The 12,726-nt window shown below is 53.6% G+C and overlaps 1 protein-coding gene across 35 annotated transcripts in view; it reads right to left on the reverse strand.

Annotated features, from left to right (window-relative positions):
* MACF1 (microtubule actin crosslinking factor 1) overlaps nt 1-12,726 on the reverse strand; it is a 144,171-nt gene that overhangs the window by 64,608 nt on the left and 66,837 nt on the right. For 20 of the 35 annotated variants that reach the window (XM_054802247.1, XM_054802235.1, XM_054802233.1 and 17 more), the window contains 11 exons: nt 7,396-12,693; nt 6,747-6,896; nt 6,143-6,358; nt 5,887-6,036; nt 4,850-5,083; nt 3,263-3,412; nt 2,937-3,170; nt 2,129-2,356; nt 1,207-1,728; nt 672-848; nt 43-169 (listed from right to left, as the gene is read on the reverse strand). In XM_054802247.1, the coding sequence (XP_054658222.1) occupies nt 43-169; nt 672-848; nt 1,207-1,728; nt 2,129-2,356; nt 2,937-3,170; nt 3,263-3,412; nt 4,850-5,083; nt 5,887-6,036; nt 6,143-6,358; nt 6,747-6,896; nt 7,396-12,693 (7,486 nt within the window). The remainder of the gene's footprint in view (nt 1-42; nt 170-671; nt 849-1,206; nt 1,729-2,128; nt 2,357-2,936; nt 3,171-3,262; nt 3,413-4,849; nt 5,084-5,886; nt 6,037-6,142; nt 6,359-6,746; nt 6,897-7,395; nt 12,694-12,726) is intronic. The other 15 variants (XM_054802259.1, XM_054802249.1, XM_054802253.1 and 12 more) reach the window with 6 other exon arrangements.

Below are 12,726 nucleotides of genomic sequence, written 5' to 3' on the forward strand. Positions count from 1 at the left end.
CCCATCCATCCCTGCTAACGCAGGCGCTGCTTTGCTCCGTACCTGTTGTTTCCTGGACGTGCCCGTGGTCCGGGGCTGGCTCCCCTTGTACGTCCAGCAGAGACCGAGCCGCTTTCTGGAGCTTCTCCACCGGCACCTGCTGCTCAGCGAGGTCTCCCTGCAGCTGCTGCTTTGACACGAGACAGGGCAAAGTCACCGGTGGGTCAGACCTTCACCTGCGGGGAGCTCGGTGCTCCGTTTAAACCCTCCTGAGGGATCTTGTTCACTTAATCACAGAATCATTAAGAAAAATAATAACGTAGGTTGGAAGGTCTGACCCCACGCCGTGAGCAGGGCTGACTTCAGAGCTGGATCAGTGGGTCTGGGCTGTCCCAGCACCCAGCCACCCTCATGGGGGAGGAATGTCCCCTCATGTCCCGCTGGGATGTCCCCTGCAGCAGTCTGTGACTGCAGCCCCGCGTCCTTGCTCTGAGCACCTCTCACAAGAGTCTGGCTCCACCTGATCTGCAGCGCCGGGACCTGCCGAGCCTGCCGGCACATCTTTGCCCTCAACCAGCAAAAAAAGAGCGAATGGATGGAGTCTCTTCCCTGCTGCTGACTTCTCAGAGCAGCAGCCAAATTCCCACACAGGCTCCAGCGCTCCCCCAGGAGATCAGCCAAGGACCCCGTACCTTAGCGCTGGCGAGCTGCTCTTGCAGAACGGCTGGATCCGAAGAAACCGTCTCCGAGAGCAGTTTCCCAACGGCAGCTTCGCTCTCCTGCAGCCACATCCTGAGAGACTCTGCCACCTCCTGGAACTGCTGGTAGTGATCCAGCAAGGTGTTCAGGTGGGAGCCCAGCTTGGTGCACTGCAAAGGAGCAACAAGACATAACAGGAGGATGCAGACAAGCACAGAGAAACCTGGGCGCCGCTGGAATATGCACAGAAATCAGCAAGAAAGAACAAACAACTAACAAAACCCAATCTTGCCATATGTGGTAAAGGAATTACAGGAGGCAACATGCAGACTGACACCAAGACAGGGGGTGTTACTCCTACCCAAGCCCTGAAGAAGACAATTCTTGTCCTACAATCTACAAATGTGCTAGAAGTCCAGCCAGACACCTGAGAGAAACATCCCTCTGCCAGCCCTGCTTGCTCAACGTGCGCAGGAAGAAAACAGCACCCGGGGTTCCACTCCCAGCCTTGCAAAGCCCTCCTCGTACCTTGGAGTGCAACGTGGTGTATCTCTGCGTCGCATCCTCCAGCTTGCTCTTGACCACGCTCCCGGACGCCAGCAGCTGGGACCCTGCGTCCCCGGCAGCTCCCTCCGCATCCAGCACCTTCTGCCCCGACATGGTAACGAACCGCAGGTCGCCTTTGTGGGAGATCACGTCTTCCGAGAAGCTCCCCTGCCGCAGGAGCAGCTGCCGGAGGGCCGCGGGGTCGCTGTCGCCCTTGTACATCCCCTCCAGATCCTGCTCCGCTTGCTTCAGCCAAGCCTCGAACTCCCCGTGATCCCGCAAGAACTTCTGCAGCTCGTCCCGCAGGACTTGCACTTGCTTCAGCCGCGTCTCCGACTGCGAGAAGGAAGCCGCGTACTGGTCCTTCAGCTCTGCCAGCCGGCCCTGGAGCCGGTCCCGCTCCTCCCCAGCCAGGCTGTGGCCATGCTTGTCCAGGAAAGCCTGCGCCGACTGCGTGGCCAGGATGACGTCCTGCTGCTGGGACAGCAGCTCCTGGTGCTGGGCCTGAGAGCAAAGGTGACGCTTGCGACCGAGGGTCTCTGCCCACCAGCACCCAGCGGGTGCAGCGAGGCCACGCGCGTGACTGAGCCCCCGCACCCTCCTACAGCGCTAGCAAGGTGGGGGAACACCCCAAGGCTGGGACTCCCACAGAAGAGTGACCCCTTTTCTGCCCACGAAGCTTCTCTCGTTACCCTGATTGCACCGTGCTGCGGCACCCACCCACCACCACAGTGTGCGTGTCCTCCAGGAAGCCAGGCAGGGACTTCCCAGTCTCCTGTATGGAAAATCACCCTGAAGACGTGTTCCTCCCTGCCAGACCCATCTCACACCCCATCCTGCTCCCAGCACCTGGAGGCAGGGGCAGTGCAGAAAGCTTTGAGAGGGGTGAGGTGTCGGTCCTGACCTTCAGCCTCTCGTATTGCTCATCCAGGCTCTCGGCAGCGCTGCCTGCTCCCGCGACGCGGCTGTCGGGGACGTCCGGAGCCCCTGTCCCTGCTCGCGCCCCTGGCGCTTGCTCGATGGGGTGCACTCTGTACTCCAGGAGCCCTCCCTTCTGCTCCAGCGATGCCACCCAGTTCAAAAGGGAATCGATCTTATTGCTGTTCTCCTCCAGCTCTTTGGCAGCTTTCACCTGAAGGCACAAAGGCTCCAGATAAGACTGGCCCAGTTTATGCATGTTCAGCAAACGGTTGCATGGCGGAGGGAGACAAAAGTCAACAGAAGGAAAAACCCTGAACGGTTTTCCAGCCACGGCAAACATCTGAGACACTCACAGACCTTCAAAACACTTTGTGGCTCTCTGAAAGGGGGGAAGGTGCAAAGAAGCTGTGAATAAACTCAGCCCCTCTGCTACACTGCATTTCTAACCCTGATACAACCCACCCCGAAGGACTGCAACTCCGCGCATGCAGGCGTGGGCATCGCAGGCTCACGCTCCCATTGAAGGTTGGCCCAAAGGCAGCACAAGGTGCCTTTTACTCCTCGTTTCCTCCACAGCCAGCTCAGCTGTGGCTGCAACTCTCACGGCATTTCACAAGAGAAATGCCTGGCGGGGGGACACCTCACCCGGGGGACAGACGGGAAGGAACAAATTGCTTTATGCTGCATCACCCAGACGACTGCCAGGACCCCGAATGAATCTGATTGCACTGACTGGACCTCACAGTCCACCTCAAGCAGAGCCCGGGGGGCTGCAGCTCCCTGCGTGTTACCTTTTCAGTCTCCTGCTGCACTGCAGCAGTCACAGCGCTCTCCAGCTCCTTCTGGGCCATCTCCGTCCTCTCCTGCAGGGACCGGTACTGCTCCCTGGCACGCTGGAGCTTCTCCTGCAGTGCTGCCAGCTCCCCAGGCTCCATCTTCGCCTTGTTCTCCTCCAAAAACTCCTCTGTGCTTTTCAGGATGCTGGCGAATGAGGCAGCTCGGGTGTGCATGTTCCTCTGCAGCTCCTAGACAGACGATGCCGTAAGGCTCTACACGCTCCCGAGGCAGCGCCGAGTCTCTCTGCCTTCTGATCCCTGTTTTTTCCTAAAGCACTGACCTTAACATCGCTTTGCCTCTGCTGCAAGGCGGACAGGTCCCCTTCGCTGGCTGCTCTCTGCTGCTCAGCCAGCGTGTCCTCCGCCTGGCACAGCCAGCGGCTCAGCTCGGCCAGGCTCTGCGCCCGGGCTGCCTGCTGCTCCTGCAGCGTCTGCGGGCAGAGGGAAGGGGACAGGGGACAGTTAGTGCCGGTGCTGCACCTCCGGTCACGCACGTCGCTGAAAAGCAAGGCGAGAGGTTACAGCTGGAGCATCTCCTGAAGATGAGGATGCAGCACAGAAAGCGGCTTTGGCAGCTCTACACGTGCTTCCTCTCCCTCTCAGGCTCGCACGCTGCGGGAACGGGGCTGAGGTGCCGAGTCCCTGCCGAGCAGGAGCTGCTCACTGCACGTTTGCCGCCGTTTGAGCAGGGTTCTCTCAATCCGCTCTTTGAGAAGCCCGTTCAGCTCCACGTGGAGCCACGCTCCAGGACCTGCACTCCTCTCTCGGGAGAGCTCAACCAGAAGTTTCTGTGCCTTTTCCATTCAACCTTAGAAACATTAAAACGGCAGCAGAAACTCATCTAATGAGAGGTGACAACAACCTGAGGTCAGGTAGCACCACTGCGGAGCCCCAAACAACCTAAGTAGGCTGGTTTTTTGATCCTGGGGTGGGAGAGGGAGCCCGGGAGAGAGAAAGCGTTTCTGTGGCTGATCCAGCTCCTCCGTTTTGCTGCCAGAGCACAATACAGAAGCGCCTGTTTGAGCAATTGAGCATGATGTGACCTGAGAGTCCCTGCAACGTTCCTGTTCCCCTTTCCTAGGGGAGATAAAGGGTTTTGAGTTTCACTGGGCATTTCAGCAAGGTGATGTACAAACTTGTGCAAAACACTGTGCTTGTTTCTCCCAGTCATAAGACAAACAACAGAAGCAAATTGAAAGAGCCTTCTTAAGAGCTCTTCAGCTGCAAAGCGAGTTCTTCTTGGGTTAGGATGGGCGCACACTCAATCTGAAAAAGCAAAGCAAACTGGTTAATATACACACACACACACTCCAGAAAGGACAGGCAAGAGTTACAGAGAGCAACTGTTAATAAAAAACACATTAATCCTGGCTTGAATAAGAGGATCCATGCAGTGACGGGTGCTGCGGCAATGGCAGCAGAGACCTGAGGACTTGCTTGTGCAGCTGCCTGCTGCCTTGAGACATCTGGGACAGCAATACCTGACTTGTGCGGTGGAAATAAGACATTAGAACTGCCAGGTGTCTGTGGTGGCCCCTCTGCACGGGGATTTTCTGGTGGGGTTACAGAGACCAGGGTTTATTCCACCCGGCCCAAAGCATCTCGATGACTAGCAGAGGACTGCCCGGCTGTGCTACCCAGACCTCGGCAGGGCTCCGTCTTTTGGGAGGAAAGCGATTTTCTGCCTGGGAGTTACGTGGTAGGAAGAAGACAGACTTTAGAGGAAGATCATGATGTGCAATGAGAAGTCGTAAACTGTGAGTGGCATGCACATGAAATCCCAGATACGAAGTGTCTCAGCGCACGTTCTTGTGGCCGGGAAGCGCTTCAGCGAGCAAACTGCGGCCAGGAAGCAGATGTCTCACAACCTTCACCTGATCCGTCTGCTCCACTTGCTGGAGACAGACCTGCAGGACCTCCACGCGGGTTGTCACGCGCTCCGACAGGTCCCGGAAAGCCTTCTGCAGCTCATTGAGCAGCCTCAGCAGCTGCCTGCTCTGCTGAGGGGTCAGGTCCTGGGCGTGCTCAGAGATAAGGAACTGGATGTCGAAGGCAGTGGCGTCGAGCTGAGACTTGGTGTCAGCGAGGGGCTCTTTCAGCTCCTGAACGGGAGAGAAAAGACCTGTCAGGCAAAATGATTCTGCAGCCAGGGCTTTCCTGCACGGCCAGCTTCAGATGGGACATGCGGACAGGCAGCAGCGTGCACCCAGAAAAAAAGTGCTTCGTCAGCACAACGACATAGTCCAGAAACCCCACGATGCTCCCAAAAGCACACTCAGCATCGAGGGGACAGTGTCGCACTGCAGCAATTTTCCAACGCTCCTCTGCACCAGGCGTCCAGCACCTCACAAGGTTGCTCAGACCACACGTGTAGGGCTGCCCTTGGGTCTGAAGATGACCTGGAGCTGCCAGCAGCCCCGTCCGGTCCATGGTGACTCCATGTGCCACCACTGGCTCTCGAAGCCTTCGATCCCCTGACTTCACTGCCAAGGCGCTACCAGCAAACAGGAGGTGCTGAACCGACCAAATCTTGAAAGCTATAGCTGGAAGATGAATAAATGTGGAGGGGAGCCTGGGCTCCTCATACAGTTGATGAAGACCAGGGCAGGTGTGATGGAGGAAGCAGCTCTCTCCTCAACAGCCTGACGGGAATCCTTCCCTGGCGCTCAGCCCCCACCACACACCTGCATTTGAGCATGTTCCCCAAACAGCCAAAGCAGATCGTTCGTGTATGGTGGAAACAAATGACTTTGGAGCAAAACCAATATTGTTGCTCCTCCTGCAACACAGGATAAGGGCAAACCCTTGGTAGGCTCCAGGAGGGAAGCAGAATTAAAAGCTTCTCCTCCACGCAGCGGACAGCAACTTCATCAGCCAGAAGGATTAGGGGCATTGCCATGGTTACCTTGTAGTGTTGCAGGCAGCGACTCAAGCTGTTTGCATCAGTCGCGTGGTGGTAATCGCTGCCGTCCAGCGACTCTGCGGTGCCAGAGACCCAGCTCAGCAGCTCCTGGAGTTTGCCCTGGAGAGTCTCGTGATGTGCCAGGATTTTAGCCTTAAAAAGAGAAACGCGTCATTTAAAGAAGGAGCAGAGCGCTCCAGGGAAGGCAAGTTGGGATGCTCGGGGGGCAGCAGGCAGCGGGGACAGTTGCCAGCTCTACCTTTTCGGTTTCTGCCGCCCCGCGAAGGTTTTGCAGCCGGGACTCCAGGACATCGCTCGCAGAGCTCAGAGACTTCTGGAGGTTCTTGGCATCCTTCTCCAAAGCCTTCAGTAATTGCTCAGGGACTTCTTCAGGGGGGTTGGCCACAATCCACTTCACGGCGTCCAACTCCTGATTCACTGGGAAGCTCAGCTCCTGCAGCTCGGCATCCAGGGCCTGAGGCAAGACAGCATCGTTATGTCTAAGATACGGTGACTTCATCTTCCCACTGCCAAAACTGAGGAAAGGTTTTGGAGACCCAGCTCCAAACACTGCGTCTATCTCCTAGAAGATTCATTCCCATCCTCCAGCCCCGCTCAGCTGCCAGCACTCGCTTGTCTTTCTCCAGGCTGTAAAATTCATTTCAGCCAAGCTTAGGTTACTGTCTAAGCAGGGAGAAGAAGGTGAGCCAGAGGCAGTGCCAGAGCTGGGAGGGATGAGGTTTGCATATAAATGCCTGTTAAACCTGAGACTAACCTCCCCAGCTGGCTCCCAGAAGCAGGGGAGAGGAGGGATGAGCTCTGTCCTACCTAACGCAGGCCAAGCCTGGCCAAGCCTGGCTCACCTCTGCCTGCTGCAGCAGGTCATGCAGGGCTGCCAAATTTTGCTCTGCTGGTTGGACCCGCTTGATTCTCATCTCGATATCTCGGAGCATGGAGAGATAGGATATCAGCTTCTCATCGTGCTCCAGACACATCTTCTTGCTGAACATGATCTACAGAATCAAGCAGTAAAACAAAACCTCAGATTTAGACAGAAAAGAAAACAAAAGATTATATATTATTCTTTTTTCAAAGAAGAAATCTGTTAATAACATTCCAGGGACTTTCCACTCGCTAGCCTTATCTGCAAGATTTACTACAGGAAAAATAAAACGTGGCTCTTTTTCCAACATAAGCTTATAAATGGCAAGAGATCTCGGGTCTTACAGTAAAAGTGCCAAAAAAGAGTCCTACTTATTAGTCATTTAGAAGTAATGCTCTAGCAAAAAAAAGCCACAACTAAGCCTTGAGTATTTTCAGTCATACGTCAGTGGGTCCTCTGCCAAATCCATCGCAGCTGATACTGCAACATCAAGCTCAAAAATCTACTTCTCATGTTCTGGCTGTCCTCTGTGCTGAGGACCTCAGACAGATTTAACATCAAACGCACACAAATAGCTCATTTAAAAAAAAAAAAAAAAAAAGATGAAATAGCAAAAAGCATCAATTTACCTGGGCTGGTCTTGTGGATTCCCTCGAGGTTTCCAGCAGCTCCCCCTCCACTATCACAGGTAAGAGCAAGCCCCGATCACCAGGACCCGGCTGCCTGCTCCTCTCCTGGGGCGCTTCTCCTTGGGATTTTGGGGGGACGCGGGCATCTCCTTGGCCTGTGCTCATCTCCACTCTTTGCTCTCGCCGTGTCTCTTCTCCAAGCTCAAGGACTGCAGAGGTTTCCTGCACTTCTCTGGGTTCCTCTCTGATAATTAATTCATCGGGCAGTTCGGCTGCTGCAGGGGCTGCACTGGACACATCACTGGTGGTTTCCACCTTGGTGTCTTCCTGCGTCATCCCCTCCTCCGGGCTAAATGCCACCGAGGAATCATCATAATTGCTGATCCCACCTTTCATCGACTCTCGAGCTTCCCCTTGTCCTGGTGGGACAGGGAACACCTGACCACCAGCGAGGTTTTCTTCATCCTTCTCAGAAATTAGCTTTTCTTTTTCATCCCTGTTGCTCTCTGGGTGCTTTCGCTTGGCTGTGTCTCTTGCCAACCCGGCAGTACTCTTGGTGGTGGTTTCAGGTTTTGGTTCTGGTGTGCTTGAGATGAAGTCCTCTTCCTCCTTCTCCTTCTTCCTTGGAATTTCTTTGGAAATCAGAAGAGGAAGGGACTGCTTTTCTGCAGAAGATTTCTCCAGCTGAGTGCTGTCTCCTGGGATACCAGTCTGCTTTGCTTTCTTCTTCTTGCTTTTCTGTTTTTGGGTAGCTTTTAGCTCAGTTTCACTTGTTTTTTCTTGATCAACTGGACCTTCTGCACCCAGTCTTGGGGGCTTTTCTTCCATGTGCTTGACAGTTTTCTTACCTGCAAGCTTGTCTCCTGCAGGCTTCATAGGGGCGATAACCCCAGGGGGCTCTGCAGACTCTGCAGGACCCATCTCTGCCTTCCCTCGACCCACAGTAACAGATCCCCTCGGGGCAGCCGGTGTTACCTGGTCCGGGCTGCCCGCTCGCTCTCCCTGCTCAGAAGCCACCACTGCACCTTCTTCACCAGCCACAACTCCCTCTGCACTTACAAACCCTCTCCTCCTCCTCCTCTCCCCACCATCCTCCGCACTGCAAAGCTCCTCCGTGTCCAAGAACAACTGCTCTTTCTCCAATCCCTCCCCTGTCTCTGTCCCTCGATCTACTACTGCTCTCCTCGATTCCTTCCCCCAAGCTGCTCTCACCTGGAAGGTGCTTTTTGCAGTCCCTTCTTCCACAGCCCTTACTGCCACCGTCTCTTCAGGGAGAGATGCTGTGCGTAACACCAAGGGGTACTCTGGAATCAGTTCGACCTTTTCTTGGGGATGATGCGTTACACCATGCTCGGAAGTTTCTTGAGGTTTTGATTTCCCTTCTGTCGGTGTCGCTGGGCATCTCTCGGCAGCAGCGGCTGCACCTCCAGCCATGTCGTAGCTCACGGTTTCGGCTCCAGCTTTGTGCTCAGCATCATCAGACTTCTTAGCAGCACTGGTAGAGACGATGACATCTTCCTCTTTTGGAGATAATTTTTCCTTTTTTTCCTGGAAAAGGTGGTGTTTATCTACTTTGCAGACCTCAGAACCATATTTGCTTTCGGGTATTTCTGCCTCCTGAAGAGTGGCAGCTAATTTTTGGCTAATCAGTTCTTTTTCAACAGCTTCCTTTAAACTCAATCTTTTCCCACTGCTAGCATCAACAATTCCCCCAGTCCTCATCTGGTTGGTGGCGATGAGTTTGGCCATCTCCTCGTCCAGCAGCCCTCGCTCCACTGCAGCCCTCAGGGAGAGCCTCTTGCTGACAGTCCCCTCCACGACCCCCCCGCTGTCTGCCTGAGCCTGCAGCAACCGCAGAGTGGGCACAAGGTCCACCTTCCCCAGCGTCACCGCCTCGGCGCACGTCAGCTTGTTCCCCGTCACCTCATCCTTGATGGCTCTGAAGGGATGGACCTCCAGATACCTCTGCCCAGATTCAATGTCAATTTTACACTTCTTTATGAACTCCGAGTAGGGAACAATCATGCAGCTCTCGGGATCTACAATTCCTTCTTGCATTTCTGAAGATGACAGGACTTTCTCCACGACCTGCTCGGGCAGCAAGCCCTCCCGTACCGCTTGACAGAGTGCCATTCTCTGGCCAGAAGCAGGATCAAAAATGCTTCCACTCCCAGCCTGGATTTCTTGCACTTTCCTCTGGAAGTCCGGACTAACGAGCCCTAACGACACTGCCTGGGGCAAGGGCAGTTTCTCCTTTGTAACAGGATGAACGTAGTCCTGCAGGCACATACTTTCAGCTTTTGTGAGTTCGTTACATAAATCTTGATCAATCAAACCATGTTTCATTGCATCCTTTACAGAAAGCCTCATTCCAGACACGTGATGGATGATTCCTCCGTCAGCAATCTGCTTGGTCAAGACCTGAAAAGCTTTTTCCTTTTCCAGGAGCCCTTTTTCAACAGACTGTGCAACAGTCAAAGGCTGCTTGGTTTTAGGATCCACAATTCCACTGGTCTCTGCTTGTAAGCTCATGAGCTTCTGCCTGGTCACCTCATCAGTGCCCTTCCCTTTGGAAGCCTTCTCCAGCTTGACCAGCTCTTTCTGACTTGTTGGCTCTATGAGGCCCAGATTTGAAGCCAAAGTGACCGATATTTTTTTGCCACGTTTCAAATCAACGATCCCTCCAGTAACCACTTGCCCTTCCAAGATCCTCATTGCCGTTTCCTTGTCCAGAAGGCCAACGGCAGCGGCATCCTTGATAGAGTAGACAAAGTTATTGCCTGGGTCAAGAACGCCACTTATCGCTTTGTCAGATGCAAGTACCTTCTGGAGAAGCTTCTCATCCATCAGACCTTCTTCAATGACGTCCTTGATGGTTAATGATTCACATGTTTGTGAGTCAAAGAAGCCACTGAACATCTTCATTTTCTCCATTAGTTTCACAGCTGTGTGGCTGGGCACCGCTCCACAGGCTACTGCTTCGTTCAGAAGAAGAGTCTTGCCTGTCTGCTCATGGATTATGCCACCACTTTGGAGCTGCGTTAAGAGCATTTCCAAAGTGTCCTCTGCTTCCTGCTCTGCAGGGGCTGGCAGGGAAGTCTCATCAACGCTCTCATCACCTAATACTTCTTCCCCTTCTCCTTGTTCCACTTCCAATATACTTCCAATGTTTTCCCTTTGCCTCTCTGTTTGCTCTGTCTCTCCAGTTTTAGGGAGCACATCATCTTCTCCTCCCAGCATGCCATTCTCAATTGCTTCCTCATTTAGCAAATGAATCTCTCTAACATCTTCTGCCTCTAGTTCAAGTTCCTCCACACCCTGAGACCTCTCTGCCATGATTTCCAGTCTATCTCTACTTTCTGAAACATCCATCGATATGCAGATTTCACTTTTCACAACTACTGCCCCACTTTGCGATGCGCTCCTCTGATCTTCAATACTTCCCACTCCATCTACTGCAGTAGTCTTGGACTCTTCTTCTGCCTCAATCATCACTTCCTCTGTTTCTCCGAATCCACTACCACGGTCGCTGGGACGTCCTGGCATCGATAATTTTACCTGATGTTTGTCCTTGCTTGTAGAAGCTACGTGCTCTCTTCCAAATTCAGCATCAGTTTCACTCTTGATGGTGGCCTCTCTGGTACAAATCTGCTCTTGTTCCTCCACAAGCAGGATATCTTCTGCATCCTCCAACAGGAGGCTTTCAAGTCCCATCACCACCTCCCCATTCTCCAAAGCAGTTCTGGGTGGCAGGACCTTTTCGCTTTGTTCTTTTGAAGGAGCAAATGGAAACTCAAGCTGCTGCGAAGCCAAGCCATTGCAAGGCTCTCTTTCAAGAGCTGCATTTGCCTTTATCTCCTGAAAGCCTTCACTCCCTTCCACCAGGTGTGCACAGGACCCATTTTCCTGGGTTTGGATGAGGGCTTTAGTGAGATTGTTCAATTCTCCATCTACTAAGAGCAGCTTCTGGCCGTCATGGATGTTGATGTAGCTGTGGGTCATCAAGTGGAACATCAGCCTGTCGTCATCACTCCTTAGCGGAGGGTCACTTTGCTCTTTGTGACCTGTGGGACTCCTTCCAGAAGGGCTCTGGCCATGCCTGCTTCTGCTTGGAGAGCCAGCAAGCTGCACACTGGCCATGACATCAGGTATGACTGTTGATTTCAGCTTCTTCGCCACATCTCTCTCCAAGATGCCATGTTCAACTGCTTTCTTCCAGGACACCACCTCAGTGGTTTCTGGTATAAAGACAGCCTTAATGAGTTGCCTCTTGCTGAGAATCTTGTAAACCAGCTCCGTAGACAGAATTCCTTGCTCTAAAGCATCTGCAACTGGGACAATCTCCCCCGTCTCTGGCCACAGGAGCCCCATGAAGGACCACAGGGATTCCAGGACCACCAATGCAATCCTTGGTGCTACCAACTCTTTCCTCACAGCTTCATCAACTGTCAGTCTCTTTCCCGTGACGGTATCGATGATGCCACCTGTCTGAAGCTGCCGGATAAGAAGTGTGCATGCTAAATCCTGGTCAATTAAATTATGTCTCACGGCCTCGTCCACGGTCAGCCTATGCCCTGTCCTGGGGTCAACAATGCCACCAGCAAAGAGTTGGGCTTCCAGCAACCTGATCATTACCTGCCTGTCTATCAGCCCTTCCTGGATGGCACGGAAGATGTTGACTTTTTTGCCCGATTTCAAGCTCACCACCCCACCCGCCAGCTGCTCGACCGGGAGCAGCCTCAGTCCAGTCTCATGGTGGATGACGCACCGGTACATGAGCTCGAACAGGCTGATTTTCTCAGCGGTGTTGGGGTCAATCAAATCTTTGCCACCCTCCAGGTGAGACAGAAGTCTGGAATAAAGCTGGGGGGTAAGGAGCCTTTCTTGCATCGCTGTCTCCATGCTGATTCTGCCCTGATGGACTTTAAAGCCCCCAGTGATGAGCTCAGCTTCAAGAATCTTTAGCCCAATGCTCTCACTGATCCTCCCCTCTTCTATCGCAGCAACGACAGGTAGGAGCTGCCTCCCTTCACGTCTGACTTCTTTCACCCGGTGGAGAGCATCCTTCAATTCCTGCAGCACCTGGAACGTCCTGAGATCGATGATGTTTCTTGCCAGACCTTCCTCCAAGGAGAGTTTCTCATTGGTCTCTGGAACAACTAAGTCAGATGTGATAACCTGGGCCTCCAAGAGGACGAGGCCAGTGTCCTGATCTATAAGACCTCTCTGCATGGCACCAAAGACAGGGAATATTTCTACCGTGCCAAGGTCGATCACTCCTGCTACTGCTTCGCTGCCCTAGAACAGAAAGAAAAGGGAAAGAATTAAATC

The sequence above is a fragment of the Grus americana genome, chromosome 23, assembly GCF_028858705.1.
Source record: "Grus americana isolate bGruAme1 chromosome 23, bGruAme1.mat, whole genome shotgun sequence".
NCBI classification, from domain to species: domain Eukaryota; kingdom Metazoa; phylum Chordata; class Aves; order Gruiformes; family Gruidae; genus Grus; species Grus americana.